The sequence below is a fragment of the Acipenser ruthenus genome, chromosome 34 (assembly GCF_902713425.1).
Source record: "Acipenser ruthenus chromosome 34, fAciRut3.2 maternal haplotype, whole genome shotgun sequence".
Taxonomy (NCBI): Eukaryota; Metazoa; Chordata; class Actinopteri; order Acipenseriformes; family Acipenseridae; genus Acipenser; species Acipenser ruthenus.
Window position 1 is genome coordinate 1057501 of NC_081222.1, and position 20000 is coordinate 1077500.

At 44.6% G+C, this 20000-nt stretch overlaps 2 protein-coding genes across 4 annotated transcripts in view; both read left to right on the forward strand.

Moving 5' to 3' along the window:
* The window catches only part of LOC117965660 (tetratricopeptide repeat protein 39A-like), a 26483-nt gene extending 15706 nt beyond the window's left edge, over nt 1-10777 (forward strand). For all 3 annotated transcript variants that reach the window (XM_059006853.1, XM_059006854.1, XM_059006852.1), the window contains exons 11-18: nt 675-734; nt 2689-2850; nt 4884-4975; nt 6162-6282; nt 6996-7107; nt 7487-7601; nt 9442-9558; nt 10454-10777. In XM_059006853.1, coding sequence (XP_058862836.1) covers nt 675-734; nt 2689-2850; nt 4884-4975; nt 6162-6282; nt 6996-7107; nt 7487-7601; nt 9442-9558; nt 10454-10556 — 882 coding nt within the window. In that variant the 3' untranslated portion in view covers nt 10557-10777. The remainder of the gene's footprint in view (nt 1-674; nt 735-2688; nt 2851-4883; nt 4976-6161; nt 6283-6995; nt 7108-7486; nt 7602-9441; nt 9559-10453) is intronic.
* A 4262-nt stretch (nt 10778-15039) lies between these two features.
* The window catches only part of LOC117965571 (ATPase GET3), an 8184-nt gene continuing 3223 nt past the window's right edge, over nt 15040-20000 (forward strand). Inside the window, exons 1-4 of the mRNA XM_059007052.1 lie at nt 15040-15359; nt 16897-17044; nt 18270-18418; nt 19153-19303. Coding sequence (XP_058863035.1) covers nt 15055-15359; nt 16897-17044; nt 18270-18418; nt 19153-19303 — 753 coding nt within the window. The 5' untranslated portion in view covers nt 15040-15054. The remainder of the gene's footprint in view (nt 15360-16896; nt 17045-18269; nt 18419-19152; nt 19304-20000) is intronic.

Consider the following 20000-nt stretch of genomic DNA (forward strand, 5'->3'; position numbering starts at 1 on the left):
CAGTAACGCAGTGCTGAGTGCATGAGATAGTATTGCTGATGCTGCAGTGTTCTCTGTGTGTGTGTGATCCTGGATCCAGTAACGCGGTGCTGAGTGCATGAGATAGTATTGCTGATGCTGCAGTGTTCTCTGTGTGTGTGATCCTGGATCCAGTAACGCAGTGCTGAGTGCATGAGATAGTATTGCTGATGCTGCAGTGTTCTGTGTGTGTGATCCTGGATCCAGTAACGCAGTGCTGAGTGCATGAGATAGTATTGCTGATGCTGCAGTGTTCTGTGTGTGTGATCCTGGATCCAGTAACGCGGTGCTGAGTGCATGAGATAGTATTGATGATGCTGCAGTGTTCTCTGTGTGTGTGTGATCCTGGATCCAGTAACGCGGTGCTGAGGGCATGAGATAGTATTGCTGATGCTGCAGTGTTCTGTGTGTGTGTGTGATCCTGGATCCAGTAACGCAGTGCTGAGTGCATGAGATAGTATTGCTGATGCTGCAGTGTTCTGTGTGTGTGTGTGATCCTGGATCCAGGTGGAAGGTTTGCTTTTGAACCCTTCTGTGATATGTGTGCACAGCGATGGCCAAACGTTTTGCATCGCTTTGAATTTTAGGATTGAGACATCATTTAAAAACGGCTAATCAGTATTCTCCCGTGTGCATTGCTCTCTCTCTCTCTGCAGGGGGCGATATTCCTATTTTTCGCGGGCAGGATAGAAGAAATCAAGGGGAATATAAACCAGGTGAGGCTGAGGAGAGAGTTTCTTTAAATGGAATTTCTGTGGATGTTTGTGATCTTCAGCAGACGGATTGCCCATCTTTCTTCGATGCAGCTGGTGTCTTTTTTTCGTTGAAAGACATTTTAAAGAAACGGTGCAGCTCTGTGCAGTGTGTATTCAGTCATTTACAGGAAGCAAGCTAAACCGGCTGCCAGCTTCCTGAATGCAGTGTGACAGGCGATGTGTTGATCAGACACACGTTTGCTGTGTTTATTTTGTCTGTTTACACTGTTCTTACAGAAATTGGCAGTGGGTACGTTTCACAGGAATACAGCCTTAGTTATCGATCATAGTCTAAAAACGATCATGAGAATCACAGTGATCCTAAGTCAAGCCTAAACAAATTAACTCTAATGTCAGGGTCAGAGCTTTTTGGAGCCGCTGGGTGCTGATTGTGATGGCTCATTGATGCAGCTCTCTCATTGTGGTGTTGATGCAGCTCTCTCATTGTGGTGTTGATGCAGCTCTCTCATTGTGGTGTTGATGCAGCTCTCTCATTGTGGTGTTGATGCAGCTCTCTCATTGTGGTGTTGATGCAGCTCTCTCATTGTGGTGTTGATGCAGCTCTCTCATTGTGGTGTTGATGCGGCTCTCTCATTGTGGTGTTGATGCAGCTCTCTCATTGTGGTGTTGATGCAGCTCTCTCATTGTGGTGTTGACGCAGCTCTCTCACTGTGGTGTTGATGCAGCTCTCTCATTGTGGTGTTGATGCAGCTCTCTCATTGTGGTGTTGATGCAGCTCTCTCATTGTGGTGTTGATGCAGCTCTCTCATTGTGGTGTTGATGCAGCTCTCTCATTGTGGTGTTGATGCAGCTCTCTCATTGTGGTGTTGATGCGGCTCTCTCATTGTGGTGTTGATGCAGCTCTCTCATTGTGGTGTTGATGCGGCTCTCTCACTGTGGTGTTGATGCAGCTCTCTGTGGTGTTGATGCAGCTCTCTCATTGTGGTGTTGATGCAGCTCTCTCATTGTGGTGTTGATGCAGCTCTCTCATTGTGGTGTTGATGCAGCTCTCTCATTGTGGTGTTGATGCAGCTCTCTCATTGTGGTGTTGATGCAGCTCTCTCATTGTGGTGTTGATGCAGCTCTCTCATTGTGGTGATGCAGCTCTCTCACTGTGGTGTTGATGCGGCTCTCTCATTGTGGTGTTGATGCAGCTCTCTCATTGTGGTGTTGATGCAGCTCTCTCATTGTGGTGTTGATGCAGCTCTCTCATTGTGGTGTTGATGCGGCTCTCTCATTGTGGTGTTGATGCAGCTCTCTCATTGTGGTGTTGATGCAGCTCTCTCATTGTGGTGTTGACGCAGCTCTCTCACTGTGGTGTTGATGCAGCTCTCTCATTGTGGTGTTGATGCAGCTCTCTCATTGTGGTGTTGATGCAGCTCTCTCATTGTGGTGTTGATGCAGCTCTCTCATTGTGGTGTTGATGCAGCTCTCTCATTGTGGTGTTGATGCAGCTCTCTCATTGTGGTGTTGATGCGGCTCTCTCATTGTGGTGTTGATGCAGCTCTCTCATTGTGGTGTTGATGCGGCTCTCTCACTGTGGTGTTGATGCAGCTCTCTGTGGTGTTGATGCAGCTCTCTCATTGTGGTGTTGATGCAGCTCTCTCATTGTGGTGTTGATGCAGCTCTCTCATTGTGGTGTTGATGCAGCTCTCTCATTGTGGTGTTGATGCAGCTCTCTCATTGTGGTGTTGATGCAGCTCTCTCATTGTGGTGTTGATGCAGCTCTCTCATTGTGGTGATGCAGCTCTCTCACTGTGGTGTTGATGCGGCTCTCTCATTGTGGTGTTGATGCAGCTCTCTCATTGTGGTGTTGATGCAGCTCTCTCATTGTGGTGTTGATGCAGCTCTCTCATTGTGGTGATGCAGCTCTCTCACTGTGGTGTTGATGCAGATCTCTGATTTGCTCTTGCAGGCGATCTCTCTCTTCGAGGATGGCTGTGCTGCCCAGCAGGCATGGAAGCAGTTCCATCACATGTGTTACTGGGAGCTCATGTGGTGCTTCACCTACAAGCGGGTCTGGAAGATGGCTTACTTCTACGCAGACCTGCTGAGCAAGGAGAGCCGCTGGTCCAAGGTATCCACACAGGACGGCTGTAGCTTTTACCACGGTCACATAATAATCTCAGTGTGTTTAATAATAATCTCAGTGTGTTTAATAATAATCTCAGTGTGTTTCAGTAATAATCTCAGTGTGTTTCAGTAATAATCTCAGTGTGTTTAGTAATAATCTCAGTGTGTTTAGTAATAATCTCAGTGTGTTTAATAATAATCTCAGTGTGTTTAGTAATAATCTCAGTGTGTTTCAGTAATAATCTCAGTGTGTTTAATAATAATCTCAGTGTGTTTCAGTAATAATCTCAGTGTGTTTCAGTAATAATCTCAGTGTGTTTAGTAATAATCTCAGTGTGTTTAATAATAATCTCAGTGTGTTTAGTAATAATCTCAGTGTGTTTCAGTAATAATCTCAGTGTGTTTAATAATAATCTCAGTGTGTTTCAGTAATAATCTCAGTGTGTTTAGTAATAATCTCAGTGTGTTTAATAATAATCTCAGTGTGTTTAATAATACTCTCAGTGTGTTTCAGTAATAATCTCAGTGTGTTTAATAATAATCTCAGTGTGTTTCAGTAATAATCTCAGTGTGTTTCAGTAATAATCTCAGTGTGTTTCAGTAATAATCTCAGTGTGTTTAGTAATAATCTCAGTGTGTTTAATAATAATCTCAGTGTGTTTAATAATAATCTCAGTGTGTTTAGTAATAATCTCAGTGTGTTTAGTAATAATCTCAGTGTGTTTAATAATAATCTCAGTGTGTTTCAGTAATAATCTCAGTGTGTTTCAGTAATAATCTCAGTGTGTTTAATAATAATCTCAGTGTGTTTAATAATAATCTCAGTGTGTTTAATAATAATCTCAGTGTGTTTCAGTAATAATCTCAGTGTGTTTAATAATAATCTCAGTGTGTTTAATAATAATCTCAGTGTGTTTAATAATAATCTCTGTGTGTTCAGTAATAATCTCAGTGTGTTTCAGTAATAATCTCAGTGTGTTTAATAATAATCTCAGTGTGTTTCAGTAATAATCTCTGTGTGTTCAGTAATAATCTCAGTGTGTTTCAGTAATAATCTCAGTGTGTTTAATAATAATCTCAGTGTGTTTCAGTAATAATCTCTGTGTGTTCAGTAATAATCTCAGTGTGTTTCAGTAATAATCTCAGTGTGTTTAATAATAATCTCAGTGTGTTTAATAATAATCTCAGTGTGTTTCAGTAATAATCTCAGTGTGTTTAATAATAATCTCAGTGTGTTTCAGTAATAATCTCTGTGTGTTCAGTAATAATCTCAGTGTGTTTCAGTAATAATCTCAGTGTGTTTAATAATAATCTCAGTGTGTTTCAGTAATAATCTCTGTGTGTTCAGTAATAATCTCAGTGTGTTTCAGTAATAATCTCTGTGTGTTCAGTAATAATCTCAGTGTGTTTCAGTAATAATCTCAGTGTGTTTAATAATAATCTCAGTGTGTTTAATAATAATCTCAGTGTGTTTAATACTAATCTCAGTGTGTTTCAGTAATAATCTCAGTGTGTTTCAGTAATAATCTCAGTGTGTTTAATAATAATCTCAGTGTGTTTAATAATAATCTCAGTGTGTTTAATAATAATCTCAGTGTGTTTCAGTAATAATCTCAGTGTGTTTCAGTAATAATCTCAGTGTGTTTAATAATAATCTCAGTGTGTTTCAGTAATAATCTCAGTGTGTTTCAGTAATAATCTCAGTGTGTTTAGTAATAATCTCAGTGTTTCAGTAATAATCTCAGTGTGTTTAATAATAATCTCAGTGTGTTTCAGTAATAATCTCAGTGTGTTTAATAATAATCTCAGTGTGTTTCAGTAATAATCTCAGTGTGTTTCAGTAATAATCTCTGTGTGTTTCAGTAATAATCTCTGTGTGTTTCAGTAATAATCTCAGTGTGTTTAATAATAATCTCAGTGTGTTTAATAATAATCTCAGTGTGTTTCAGTAATAATCTCAGTGTGTTTCAGTAATAATCTCAGTGTGTTTCAGTAATAATCTCAGTGTGTTCTGGCTCCCGTCTCTTCTCTCCTCAGGCCATGTACGTGTACATGAAAGCTGCCTTCCTCAGCATGTTACCCCCGGGAGAGGAACGCCCTTTTGGAGACAATGAGGTGGAGCTCTTCAGGTACGTGCTGCCCCCTGCAGGCTGTCTTCAGAGATGCAGTGTTTCAGGCAGGAAGCTCCAGAACACTCCCCCCTGCGTTTTGCCCCTCTGTGGCGACGCACTTGACATCCCTTCAGGTGCCAGTGTAAGGTTTAGGAATGGAATTCACGTTGATTCAAGGCATTTATAATATGACCTTTCCACTGTGCTCGGCCCCACCTTTCTGCCGTGGCTCATGTGTACAGAAAGAGAGCGCGCGAGCGAGCGAGAGAGTACAGAGGATTCAGAAACGGAGCACAGCTCTCTATCCAGGGAGAGTCAGGAGTCCTGCAGGGTTCTCATCAGTCACTAGAAATACTTCATGAAGAAGCAAAGCCATCGGTCACATGAAAACTCACCAGATATTTAATAAGAGCTGCAGCTAATTTAATAAAATAATGAGTTTTCAGTTTGTCAATTACATTTCTTCTTCTGTGTGTCTGTGTGTGTGTGTGTGTCTGTCTCTGTGTGTGTGTGTGGGTGGGTGGGTGTGTCTCTGTGTGTGTCTGTCTCTGTGTGTGTGTGTGTCTGTGTGTGTGTGTGGGTGGGTGGGTGTGTCTCTGTGTGTGTCTGTCTCTGTGTGTGTGTGTGTGTCTGTGTGTGTGTGTGGGTGGGTGGGTGTGTCTCTGTGTGTGTCTGTCTCTGTGTGTGTGTGTGTCAATGTGGGTGTGCCTGTGTGTCTTTGTGTGTGTCTCATTATTATTTATTTCTTAGCAGACGCCCTTATCCAGGGTGACATACAATTGTTAGAAGATATCACATTATTTTTACATACAATTTCCCATTCATACAGTTGGGTTTTTACTGGAGCAATCTAGGTAAAGTACCTTGCTCAAGGGTACAGCAGCAGTGTCCCCCACCTGGGATTGAACCCACGACCCCCCGGTCAAGAGTCCAGAGCCCTAACCACTACTCCACACTGCTGTCTGTGTGTGTGTGTGTGTGCGTGCGTGCGTGCGTGCGTGTGTGTGTGTTGAATATCGGGCGCTCGCAGAGTTGAAATGAGTTGAAATGGCAGATTTAAAAAAAAAAGACAAAATGCAGTCACTTAGCATTGGAGAGGCAGGACTCGCAACCACTGAGCCAGAGAAGCAAGCCCACCCTCCCTCTGTAATGCCCTGATGATCGTCTCTCTCTCTCTCTCATTTTGAACCCGCCCCCCCCCCAGGCAGGTGCCCTCCTACAAGCAGAAGATCGCTGGGAAGTCTCCCCCCACCGAGAAGTTTGCAATCCGCAAGGCCCGGCGCTACAACAGCGACACCCCGAGAACGCTGCCGGTCCCTGTGCTGGTGAGCCGGACTGACAGTCCCAGCGCGGGCGGAGCCCAGAGAGCGCGTCGCTGGGGCCGCGGTGCTCGCCATGTGTGTCACAGAGTCAAGCTTGGGATGTCAGTGCTTTACTCCTCCCTTAAGAATTTGATACCTGCCCGTGTCTCTCACTCACAACTCAGAAACGCCTTCAAATTTTATTTATTTTTTCTCTGTGAAACGGCTAAATGGGCTTTGAAATCAGCCTGACTCTTTTTTTTCATTGACCAGCGGAACGTACTGACGAGCGTGTTAATAAGTGACTGATCTTTTTATTGAAGCTAGAATGAAAAAGAAAGTATTTTCTGCAGGATGCGCGTTCCGTTCTGCGTGACTGCGTTTACACGAATAAAGAGGAGGCTCTTCCGGAAATGAAATCGATGTTACTGAGATGTCTCAGTGTGTGATTGAGAGACACGACTGTCTTAACGGGTATCAGTTCTTAAAGGAGAGGAGAAAAGTCGCCCACTCCTTGCTGTGTGTGACACACGAAGGTAAGCACCCTCTTGATTAGAGGCAGCCACTGAACACTTAGAAACATGCCGCTGTAATAAAGTCATGAAATCGATATTAACCTGCCTTCATTCGAGGACGGGCAAGCATACCCAGTAATTCCATTTTTAAAACACACCTGATATGGTACAGAATTGCTTTGTAAACGCAGGGAGTGATGTACAGGGGGCGCTGTGTTGCAGGAAATGATGTACATGTGGAACGGGTTTGCGATGATTGAGAAGGACGAGGCTCTGACTCAAGGGGTGATGGAGACGCTGCTAGAGGCTGAACGCAAGCTGCACGAAGGCCCAGGTAACATCGCTCACGAAAACACGGTCACTGTGACGGGTGTTTCTTTCGAAACTCCACGAGTGAGAGCTGTGTGATAGATAGCTGCTTTAAAGAAATTGTGATGTCGCTGGGGTCAGCCTGAGGGTTATCTGTAACCGTGAGAGAGAGAGATCGCCCTCTAGTTGCCTGCCACTTCAAAGCTCGGGCACTCATGGAATATAATAAAGACTGGGTGGTCTAGTCTGCGTTGCGTATGTTTGTGGCAGGCAGCTGGAAGCTAAGAAGAGCAGCTCCAGAACTCAAACCAGCTTCTACAGCATGCGATGCTGGAGTCATTCAAACATGTGGTGGGGAAAGGGTCATTGATCGAAGCTGGCTGAGTGTTTGTGTCTCCCCGCAGTGAACGAGTATTCGAGTGACGACAGCTGTGTCATCACCCTGCTGAAGGGCCTGTGCTTCAGGAATCAGGGGCAGATCGACAGGGCAGAGGCCTGCTTCATGCACATCTGCTCCAGGTACCCCACACTGCACACACACCTGCTCCAGGTACCCCACACTGCACACACACCTGCACCAGGTACCCCACACTGCACACACACCTGCACCAGGTACCCCACACTGCACACACACCTGCACCAGGTACTCTACACTGCACACACACCTGCACCAGGTACTCTACACTGCACACACACCTGCACCAGGTACCCCACATTGCACACACACCTGCACCAGGTACCCCACATTGCACACACACCTGCACCAGGTACTCTACACTGCACGCACTCCTGCACCAGGTACTCTACACTGCACACACACCTGCACCAGGTACTCTACACTGCACACACACCTGCACCAGGTACCCCACATTGCACACACACCTGCACCAGGTACTCTACACTGCACGCACTCCTGCACCAGGTACTCTACACTGCACGCACACCTGCACTAGGTACTCTACACTGCACGCACACCTGCACCAGGTACCCCACACTGCACACACACCTGCACCAGGTACTCTACACTGCACGCACACCTGCACCAGGTACCCCACACTGCACACACACCTGCACCAGGTACTCTACACTGCACGCACACCTGCACCAGGTACCCCACACTGCACACACACCTGCACCAGGTACTCTACACTGCACGCACACCTGCACCAGGTACCCCACACTGCACACACACCTGCACCAGGTACTCTACACTGCACGCACACCTGCACCAGGTACCCCACACTGCACACACACCTGCACCAGGTACTCTACACTGCACGCACACCTGCACCAGGTACCCCACACTGCACACACACCTGCACCAGGTACTCTACACTGCACGCACACCTGCACCAGGTACCCCACACTGCACACCTGCACCAGGTACCCCACACTGCACACACACCTGCACCAGGTACTCTACACTGCACGCACTCCTGCACCAGGTACTCTACACTGCACGCACACCTGCACCAGGTACTCTACACTGCACGCCCTCCTGCACCAGGTACTCTACACTGCACGCACACCTGCACCAGGTACCCCACACTGCACACACACCTGCACCAGGTACTCTACACTGCACACACACCTGCACCAGGTACCCCACACTGCACACACACCTGCACCAGGTACTCTACACTGCACGCACACCTGCACCAGGTACTCTACACTGCACGCACACCTGCACCAGGTACTCTACACTGCACACACACCTGCACCAGGTACCCCACACTGCACGCACACCTGCACCAGGTACTCTACACTGCACACCTGCAATCTCTTTACACATTTTTCACTGTTCAGTCAGACACACGTTATATTCAGATAGATGCACATTCATCTTAATACCCCTGAAGTCAGTAATACTAAAGAGTCAGATGCATTCATATTTTCATATGCATGGCATAATGTAATGACACACACACGGTGTTCAGAAATGTGTTCAGAAACGCTGTGCAATATGTTTCTTTGCTGATCTATATGTACAGTAAATACGATGTACAAAATGTTGCAGGAGTTGCCCTCTCATAACTTCTGAAAGAAAACTGAAGGTGCATGCGTTATGAAACAGATGCACAGACAGGACGCTTCACAGGGTACAGTTAGACGCGCAGCGAGCCACGGGAACGCGGAGGGGTTCAGTCTGATATTAAACAAGCAAACATCTCCGCAGAATGCGGTCCACTTGAGCTGGAGTGACCGGAGAACATGTTAGCAGTTATTAAAATGCGCTCGGTCAACGGCTCCCATAACGGCCTGTACTGTAATTGTCTGTCTGTCTGTCTGTCTGTCTGTCTGTCTGTCTGCCTGTCTGCCTGTCTGTCTGCCTGTCTGTCTGTGTGTCTGTCTCTGGCAGTGAGAAGCATATTCACCATGATGACTATCTGGTTCCCAACGCTCTGCTGGAACTGAGCCTGATGTACATTCGACTGGGACGCAAGGAAGAGGCGATCAGACTGCTGCAGCGCGCCAAGTGAGTCTAATCGGACAGCGCCCCCTGCTGCAGGCTCCAGGCAGCTCTCACAAAGGCTCACAAGAGCTGAAGAAAGCTGAGCAGCTCCAGTGTGTGCAAACGCTGGAGTCCTGACATGCAAAGAGCAGGAACCGGCTTTTCACAAAGCGATATTCAGAGAGGTGCAAACGAGCTGCGTGTTATCATGACTGATAATAACAACCAAGGGAATATTATCAAGAGCTCCGCCCCCTTATATTACAGCCAGTGCAGTGTGGGGGCGATAAGCAGAGAACAGGGTCTCAGTGTGTGTGTGTGTGTGCGCGTGTCAGTGTGTGTGTGTGCGTGCGTGTGTCTCTATGTGTGTGTGTGTCTCTGTGTGTGTGTGTGTGTGCGTGCGTGTGTGTGTGTGTTGAATATCGGGCGCTCGCAGAGTTGAAATAAGTTAAAATGGCAGATTTTTAAAAAAAAGACAAAATGCAGTCACTTGGCATTGGAGAGGCAGGACTCGCAACCACTGAGCCAGAGAAGCAAGCCCACCCTCCCTGTGTGTGTATGTCTCAGTGTGTGTGTGTGTGTCTCAGTGTGTTGTGTGCGCGCGTGTGTGTGTGTGCGTGTGTCTGTGTGTGTGTGTATGTGTCTCAGTGTGTGTGTGTCTCTGTGTGTGTGTGTGTCTCAGTGTGTGCGCGCGTGTCTCAGTGTGTGTGTGTGTGCGTGCGTGTGTCTGGCTCTCTTGCTGTGCGTGTGTGTGTGTGTGTGTGTCTCAGTGTGTGTGTGTGTGTCTCAGTGTGTCTCAGTGTGTGTGTGTGTGTGTCTCAGTGTGTGTGTGCTTGCGTGTGTCTGGCTCTCTGGCTGTGTGCGTGTGTGTGTGTGTATATATAAACTATAAGCAGTGTTTCTGTTGTATTTTTTTCAGGCATAACTACAAGGAGTACTCGATGGAATCTCGCACGCAGTTCAGGATTCACGCTGCGCTCAGCAGACTGAAAGCCGTGCCGGAGGAGAACGACAGCCTGTAGACACACGTGAACACACACACGTGAACACACACACGTGAACACACACACGTGAACACACACACACTCAAACTCACACACAGAGGCACACTCACACTCTCTCTCTCACACACAGAGAGACACACACACACACAGAGTCACGCTGTCTCTCTCTCTCACACACTCACACTCACACTCTCACACACACACTCACACACACAGAGAGACACACACACACACACACAGAGTCACGCTGTCTCTCTCTCTCACACACTCACACTCACACTCTCACACACACACTCACACACACAGAGAGACACACACACACACACACAGAGTCACGCTGTCTCTCTCTCTCACACACTCACACTCACACTCTCACACACACACTCACACACACAGAGAGACACACACACAGACACTTACACACACACATGGACACACACGCACACACACTCAGAGACAGGCTTCAGTCCAGTAAAATCACTCAACCAAAATATCAGACCAAATAAATCCTGTAGCCCCTCCCTCCCTCCCGTCACAAACAGAGAGAAACCTCAGGGAAAGGGATTGTGATTGATTGTTGGGGTTGTGTGTGTGTGTGTGTGAGTTTTTTTTTTTTTTTTAACAGAATGTGACACCTGTTTTAAGTACAGGAATCCCACATTCGCCAGAGTGTCTTTTGTCACTGCCTTGTGTCATTATTATTATTATTATTATTATTATTATCATTATTATTTTTTTTATAAAGTATATCTTTTTTTTTAAATGGTCCGTTACATTTCCATGTAGAGTGACTTTACTCTGTGACTCGGTGCTGGTGTGGCCCAGTGGTTAGAGCTGGTGGACTGGGAGCAGAGTTCAAACTGGGTTTTAATCCCAAACGGCAGCCACTTTATACCTTAAAGCAGGGGTGCCCAATCCTGGTCCTGGAGGGCCGATGCCCTCCTGGTTTTTGTTCAAACTGTACACTAAATTGATTAATTGGACCAATTAGGCTTCTAATAAGGGCTTGATTGGTCTAATTAAGTAATTTAGGGCACAGTTGCAACAAAAGCCAGGAGGGACATCGGCCCTCCAGGACCAGGATTGGGCACCCCTGCTTTAAAGAGACTGAAGCATAAATGTGAACTCGCTTGAACAGCCCGGTGTCTGAGCTGACAGCAAACACAGCGGTGCCAGCAACTCAGAGACTGACAGACTGGCTAATATAAAGCAGGACAGGACAGTCAATCCCGCGATGCACTTCGGCACTCAATTACAGGCGCCATTTCTGGAGCCCACTCAGTACTGAATACATTGCGGAGATGCTGTGTTGCAGCGCCAGGATATACCAGTGTTTTTTTAAATAACAATACAAAATATCGTTAATATAAAGTGACTGGCTGTTATTAATTCTTCATTATGTCAATAAACATTTGCCAGGGCGAGCGCAAATACGTTAAAAGCATTGTGAGTGCTCGACGGGCTCCAGAAATGGCTGCAATGTTTACTAACTCCGCCCACTTGTGACGTCATTTTCCTATCCTGATATATTTTTATTGTTTGTTGTATTTTTATTTTATTTTTTTAACTTTTTTTTCTTTCTCTTTGTTGTTTTAAAACCAATGTAAACATACAATACGCAAGAAGTATTTTTGCAACTGTTTATTCATGTTATCCAGTGTTGTATTATTTTTTTTAATATATATTAAACCGTTTCTCTTCAAAAAAACGAGCATCCTGATGTTTCTAAACCACACTGTGACACTGAAGCCATAGTTTAATTTATCTGTACTGATTTATATACAGTTTGAATGTGAAAAACAGACCCACCGTTTGCTGATTTAACTAATAATACTTGAAGAAACATGATTGGGCAAACATGTAAACTTAACGTGAAGACAAAAGTACCACAGCATATTGATTTTAGCATTACTACAGATTCTGCAGCTGAGTGTTTTATTTTTTTGTCTTTGTTTTAAGTTATGAGTAAAATATAATTCAGTATTTCACGCCATGAAAAGCAATGAATTCCAGTTAATTACACATGCATTCGGGTACCGTGGCAACTTGTAAATAACTTTTAGACGCCTGATGTATTATTTAATTCCGTTTCATATTAGTTGCAATATACATTTCAGACATTGTTTATGCCCATTCCAACAGCAAAAATAAATAAATAAAGAAAGAAAAGATGTATTAACCCGTTAAGAACGTCATTAATGTCTTTATTTATATATATTAAACTCAAATGTATATATTAATGCCCAACGTTTCGATATGTTGTCCGTATCTTTCTCAAGGGAGCCTGTGTTTGAATCAAAACATTGGAGGTATTTATAGGTTTTTGACGGCATGACAACTACTTGTTATTGTTTATATTCAAATCCATGATTTATTCTTACATGATGTCATGCTGTTCTATATATCGTGACGTCATTTTTACTTCTATCTTTCAATCTGTATTAATTCTAATTAACACTACTTTATATAAACTTATATTTTTATTATATCATGCGATGCTGGCTCTGAGGATCAGTCTAGATTTGGCCTCCCCAGCGCATCAGCATGCACAACTTTGAATGAATTTTGTTTATTTATTTAAATGTTATATATTTATTGAAGTTTATTAGTTCATTCTTTTCTGTTGAGTCCCGCTGGCATAATCGTGTTCAGTCTATTTATCCATTTACTTTCTTTTATTCTTCTATATGTCGCATTGTCTAATTTGAGCTGTTCTAATACTACAAACTTTACATCATTTATGTCATGTCCCTGACTGGTGAAGTGCTGCACTATTGGTTCATTCATTTTTTTATTTCTAATTAATGAAAGGTGGTTCTGAATTCTTTTATATAAAGTAGTTCCAGTCTCTCCAACATATTTGATTTCATCACATTTTTCACAGGCTATTCCATAAACAACATTGCTATTTTTACAGCAGGTATTAGTTTTTAGTGGATATGTGGTGTTCTTATGTTTAATTATATTTTTACGTTTGTCTATGTATTTACACACTTTACATCTACTAGTGCACATGTTCGTAGAACCTATTTTGTCAATTATTCTTTTATGTTTACTGTGAACTAAAATATCACCTAAATTAGCTTCTCTTTTGAATGCTACAACTGGGGCCTGAAGAAATACTTTTTTTTAATTTTTCTGAATTATGTAGAATCCGCAAGTGTTTCCAAACTATCTTAGAAATACTGGGCAAAAGTTTAGAGTAAGTCATTATTAATGGGACTCTTTTGACCTTTTAATCTCTATTTTTATAATCTAGCAGATCATCTCTTTCTAGTTTATCCACTTTCCTTAACTCCGTCTCTATAATTCTTTCTTTGTATCCTCTTTTTTTAAAGATTAATTTTTAATACATTTCTTTGTTTCACTTTTCTTTTGAGCATATTCTTCGTACTCTTATTCCTAGACCCTTTGGGATTGCCCTTTTAGTGTGTGTCGGATGTGCAGAGGACACGTGTAAATACTGGTGCATGTCAGTAGGTTTACAGAAGAGGTCAGTCTCAATTGAACCTTCTTCATATATATATGTGAAGTTCCTCAAATGAAGACAACAGCACTTAACGGGTTCATAATATTAATAATTCTCCGCTCCACCTGCACTAGAAGACTGGCTCTACCTCCGCTACGCTCCCCTGCCTCCAGAGCCCGCTCCTTCTCCACCCTTGCTCCGCAGTGGTGGAATGACCTTCCTACAGATGTCAGGACTGCCCAGTCCCTGACCACATTCCGGCGCCTCCTTAAGACTCACCTCTTCAAACAGCACCTGTAGAACTCCTCTGTTTGTATCCTGGGACACTATCACCCTTCATGTAAATGTGCTTTATTTTGCTCTTATCTGCCCCCTATTTTACTGCATTTAATCCTGTACTTCAGAATACTGTAATCTGCCAAGTGTTTAACCTGTAGTATTTTGTACTTAATCATATCCTGATGTAACTATCACTATTTAATCATATCCTGATGTAACTTTCACTATTATCTGCTGTATTATTGAATTGTGGTTTGTCACACTTGAACAAAAGTTATTGTATTTCTTGTTCTTATTGTATTACTTGTATTGTAACACTTGAATGTATTTGTTTTTGTTTACGACTGTAAGTCGCCCTGGATAAGGGCGTCTGCTAAGAAATAAATAATAATAATAATAATAATAATAATAATAATAATAATAATAATAATAATAATAATAATATTAATAATTCAGGAGCTTGAACCTGCAGCTGTTGTTTTTTTTTTTAACAATGACGCGCTTACGTCATGACTGCTTTCTTGTAATGGTTTATTCCTAAACTGCACGGCACAGCGCTCGGTTTACACACACACCCCCCCACAGACCGACAAGATGAATCCCTTACGATTCCTTTCCTCTAAGCATTTTCCACGTACAGAATTGGGACTGCTCGTTTTTATTTTAAATATAAATTGCGTTTACGTGGTGGTGGTGTTGTTGTTTTTCTGGAATATTCTGACCCGCACACCCCTTTAAGACGCCCCGAGTTGGTACGCACCCGGGTCGATGAAACTGTGCCCGCGTATCCGCCATCTTGGCTCCGGCCGGCCGTTGGTTCGGCTCTGCTTAGCGGAGCCCAAATGGCGCCAGTTTCCTAACCGCCTCTCCGCTGTTGTAACCCTTCGGCGCTGCGAAACATCACCACCCACCCCCGCTCCCAACATGGCAGCAGCAGCCGCAGTGGAAGAGGAGTTTGAAGACGCGCCCGACGTGGAGCCGCTGGAACCCACTCTGAAAAACATCGTCGAGCAGAAATCGTTGAAATGGATATTTGTCGGAGGGAAAGGCGGCGTGGGCAAAACGACTTGCAGGTGAAGCGACATACCGAATATTAATATTAATATATATATATTAATGCTGACGAGACCGCAGTACGCGTCTCTGTTTACACGCATTATCTCATTTGTTACGTACATCGTTTTCTACATTTGATTTAAAAAAAACAAACAGAATTTAAATAATACGTGTTATTAATAAATGCGTGGTTTTTTTTTTCAATTCTGGGTTTAGAAGACACGACGTGATTTTAGTCTGTCTATCTATCTCTCTCTATCTATCTCTCTCTATCTATCTCTCTCTATCTATCTATCTATCTCTCTCTATCTCTCTCTATCTATCTATCTATCTATCTATCTATCTATCTATCTATCTATCTATCTATCTATCTGTCTAGTTTGTTTATTTTTGGTACAGGGGTTCCTGTATATTTGGCCCCATGTTAAACGTATATGACATGGCAGCAGTGTGGAGTAGTGGTCAGGGCTCTGGACTCTTGACCGGAGGGTCGTGGGTTCAATCCCAGGTGGGGGGACACTGCTGCTGTACCCTTGAGCAAGGTACTTTACCTAGATTGCTCCAGTAAAAACCCAACTGTATAAATGGGTAATTGTATGTAAAAATAATGTGATATCTTGTAACAATTGTAAGTCGCCCTGGATAAGGGTGTCTGCTAAGAAATAAATAGTAATGAAGTATATACTTCAATGCTAGGGGACAATACGATTGTTGTCGGAAATATAGACCGTACAGCAGAAAACATGACATGAACTCCTCCAGACACCGCACCAGGACTCGCTGTGTCGAGACAACAAACCATTTAACACGAGTCCAGCTTGTAAAACAATACTGAAAGCGACGTAGCTGAATTTAATCTTTTATTTCATTTCGCGTTGTGTATGACGACAATATATTTATGAGGATTAGGATTTAGTATTAGCGGTGACGTGTTGCTATGTGACTGTAAAACCTGTTTGTGTTTGAATTGTAATATTTCTTAACAGACGCCCTTATCCAGGGCGACTTACAATTGTTACAAGATATCACATTATTTTTACATACAATTCCCCATTTATACAGTTGGGTTTTTACTGGAGCAATCTAGGTAAAGTACCTTGCTCAAGGGTACAGCAGCAGTGTCCCCCACCTGGGATTGAACCCACGACCCTCCGGTCAAGAGTCCAGAGCCCTGACCGCTACTCCACACTGCTGCCCACAATAGTGTTTACATGCTTTAAACTAACATGAATTCTACTTACAGAATATAGCTTATAAACAAATTTTTTAAATGTTTTTATACTGGGCAGTGTGAATAATAATATTTGTATTATAACATAATCACTGTGATTGGCTTCCAATGAAAGCAGCTGAACAATTTTAATTGACTGACAGACAGCGGCTTCAGGTGAAGTAATTTGCTGATGCTGCTGTCCTGAGAAGCCCGTTTTATCGGGACGCTGCGGGTCGGGATTCTGCTCGGTGGTGTGCTGGAAGCGGCTGGTTGTGGATTGGGGGTGGATTTGCTAACGCGTTGGGGGTGGATTTGACCCGAGCCCTGCTCGCTCTCTGTAGTTGCAGCCTGGCTGTCCAGCTGGCGTCGGTGAGAGAGAGCGTGCTCATTATCTCTACAGACCCCGCCCACAACATCTCCGACGCCTTCGACCAGAAGTTCTCCAAGGTGCCCACCAAGGTCAAAGGTTACGACAACCTGTTTGCCATGGTGAGTAACAACCTCCGGGGGGGGGGGGGTCCTGGGGTTCACAGCTCCCCTCAATGAAGTCTAGTATTATTATTAATATTGAAATGATCAGGAGCCAGGAGTTTGAGCAGGGTTACAAACTCACACTAGCCCTGCTGCTGCTGCACCCAGTCCTGGGGTTCACAGCTCCCCTCAATGAATTCTAGTATTATTATTAATATTGAAATGATCAGGAGCCAGGAGTTTGAGCAGGGTTACAAACTCACACTAGCCCTCCTGCTGCTGCTGCTGCTGCTGCTGCACCCAGTCCTGGGGTTCAGAGCTCCCCTCAATTAAGTCTAGTATTATTATTAATATTGAAATTATCAGGAGCCAGGAGTTTGAGCAGGGTTACAAACTCACACTAGCCCTGCTGCTGCTGCTGCTGCTGCACCCAGTCCCGGGGTTCAGAGCTCCCCTCAATTAAGTCTAGTATTATTATTAATATTGAAATTATCAGGAGCCAGGAGTTTGAGCAGGGTTACAGACTCACACTAGCCCTGCTGCTGCACCCAGCCCTGGGGTTCAGAACTCCTCTCAATGAAGTCTAGTATTATTATTATTAATATTGAAATGATCAGGAGCCAGGAGTTTGAGCAGGGTTACAAACTCACACTAGCTCTGCTGCTGCTGCTCCTGCTGCTGCACCCAGTCCTGGGGTTCAGAGCTCCCCTCAATGAAGTCTAGTATTATTATTATTATTGAAATGATCAGGAGCCAGGAGTTTGAGCAGGGTTACAAACTCACACTAGCCCTGCTGCTGCTGCTGCTGCACCCAGTCCTGGGGTTCAGAGCTCCCCTCAATGAAGTCTAGTATTATTATTAATATTGAAATGATCAGGAGCCAGGAGTTTGAGCAGGGTTACAAACTCACACTAGCCCTGCTGCTGCTGCTGCACCCAGTCCTGGGGTTCAGAGCTCCCCTCAATGAAGTCTAGTATTATTATTATTAATATTGAAATGATCAGGAGCCAGGAGTTTGAACATTTAAGCTGCTGGTAAATCTGAACGAGTCGCAGCGTGAATAAGCCTCACCTGTGTGTGCAGGTTGTCTATTAGGAGCTGTTCATGCAGCTGTAAGGGGGAAGGCGTTTAACATCAAACTCCTGGCTCCTGAGCATTTCGATTTTGTTTCCCTGGTTCACGCTGCGGTTCAGCTTCAAGCTCAGCGGCTGACCGCTCAGTTTTTCTCTTGTGCGGTTTGCAGGAGATCGATCCCAGCCTGGGAGTGTCCGAGCTGCCTGATGAGTTCTTCGAGGAGGATAACATGCTGAGCATGGGAAAGAAGATGATGCAGGAGGCCATGAGCGCCTTCCCAGGCATTGACGAGGCCATGAGCTACGCGGAGGTCATGAGGTGAGCCTGGCCTTCTGCACCGCCGGTGCCCCCTGGGGGAGGGAGGCTCAGTTACCTACAGCTGTGGCCACAAGTTTTGTTTCGAAAGAGGACAGTTCTGCATTTGAGTTTGTAGTTGTTAGTTTCAGAATCAAGGTCTGTTTTTATCCGAGTGACCTTGTGTGTCAGTGTGTGTGACAGAGTGTGTCTGTGTGTCAGTGTGTGTGACAGAGTGTGTCTGTGTGTCAGTGTGTGTGTGCGTGTGACAGTGTGTGTCTGTGTGTCAGTGTGCGTGCGTGCGTGTGTCAGTGTGTGTGACAGTGTGTGTCTGTGTGACTGTGTGTGTGTGCGTGTGACAGTGTGTGTCTGTGTGACGGTGTGTGTGTGTGTGACTGTGTCTGTGTGAGTGTCTGTGTCTGTGTGTGTGACAGTGAAAGAGTATTTATCTACGTCACAGACATTTTGACATGTTTCATCTCGTGAACAGCAACACTGTGTGATTCTTCTGCGTCGCACGGATTTTCAAGCTGTATCTTGGAAACTCCGCTCATTCAAATGTTGATTAAACTTTCTATATCCAGAGGACCAAAGTCTCAGTTCCAAATTGATTTTAAATCTTGATCTCGTCTTGAAAGGTAGCATATCGGTTTAAAAAAAAAAATAACTTCTGCAGCTCTGACCTGCATAACCGTATTTCAGTCACTTGGCATGTGTGTGTTTTTTAAAACCTCAGTCCATTGTCTTGCTGTTCCCAGGTTAGTGAAGGGCATGAACTTCTCAGTGGTGGTGTTCGACACTGCCCCTACTGGCCACACGCTGCGACTGCTCAACTTCCCCACGATCGTGGAGAGGGGGCTGGGCAGACTCATGCAGATCAAGAACCAGATCAGCCCTTTCATCTCGCAGGTACGTCTCACACACGCACACGCACACGCACACGCACACACACATCCCTCTCCTGAGCTGCAGTACTGTACAGTCACACACATGTGATGTGATGCAGGTTGCTTGCTCTCTCGTCTCCTCACAGAGGTGTGATGTGATACAGTCTGCTTGCTCTCTCTCATCTCCTCACAGAGGTGTGATGTGATGCAGGTTGCTTGCTCTCTCTCTTCTCCTCACAGAGGTGTGATGTGATGCAGGTTGCTTGCTCTCTCATCTCACAGAGGTGTGATGTGATGCAGTCTGCTTGCTCTCTCTCATCTCCTCACAGAGGTGTGATGTGATACAGTCTGCTTGCTCTCTCTCTTCTCCTCACAGAGGTGTGATGTGATGCAGGTTGCTTGCTCTCTCATCTCACAGAGGTGTGATGTGATGCAGTCTGCTTGCTCGCTCTCGTCTCCTCACAGAGGTGTGATGTGATGCAGGTTGCTTGCTCTCTCGTCTCCTCACAGAGGTGTGATGTGATGTAGTCTGCTTGCTCTCTCGTCTCCTCACAGAGGTGTGATATTGCAGTGTGATGTGATACAGTCTGCTTGCTCTCTCTCGTCTTCTCACAGAGGTGTGATGTGATACAGTCTGCTTGCTCTCTCGTCTCCTCACAGAGGTGTGATGTGATGCAGGTTGCTTGCTCTCTTGTCTCCTCACAGAGGTGTGATGTGAT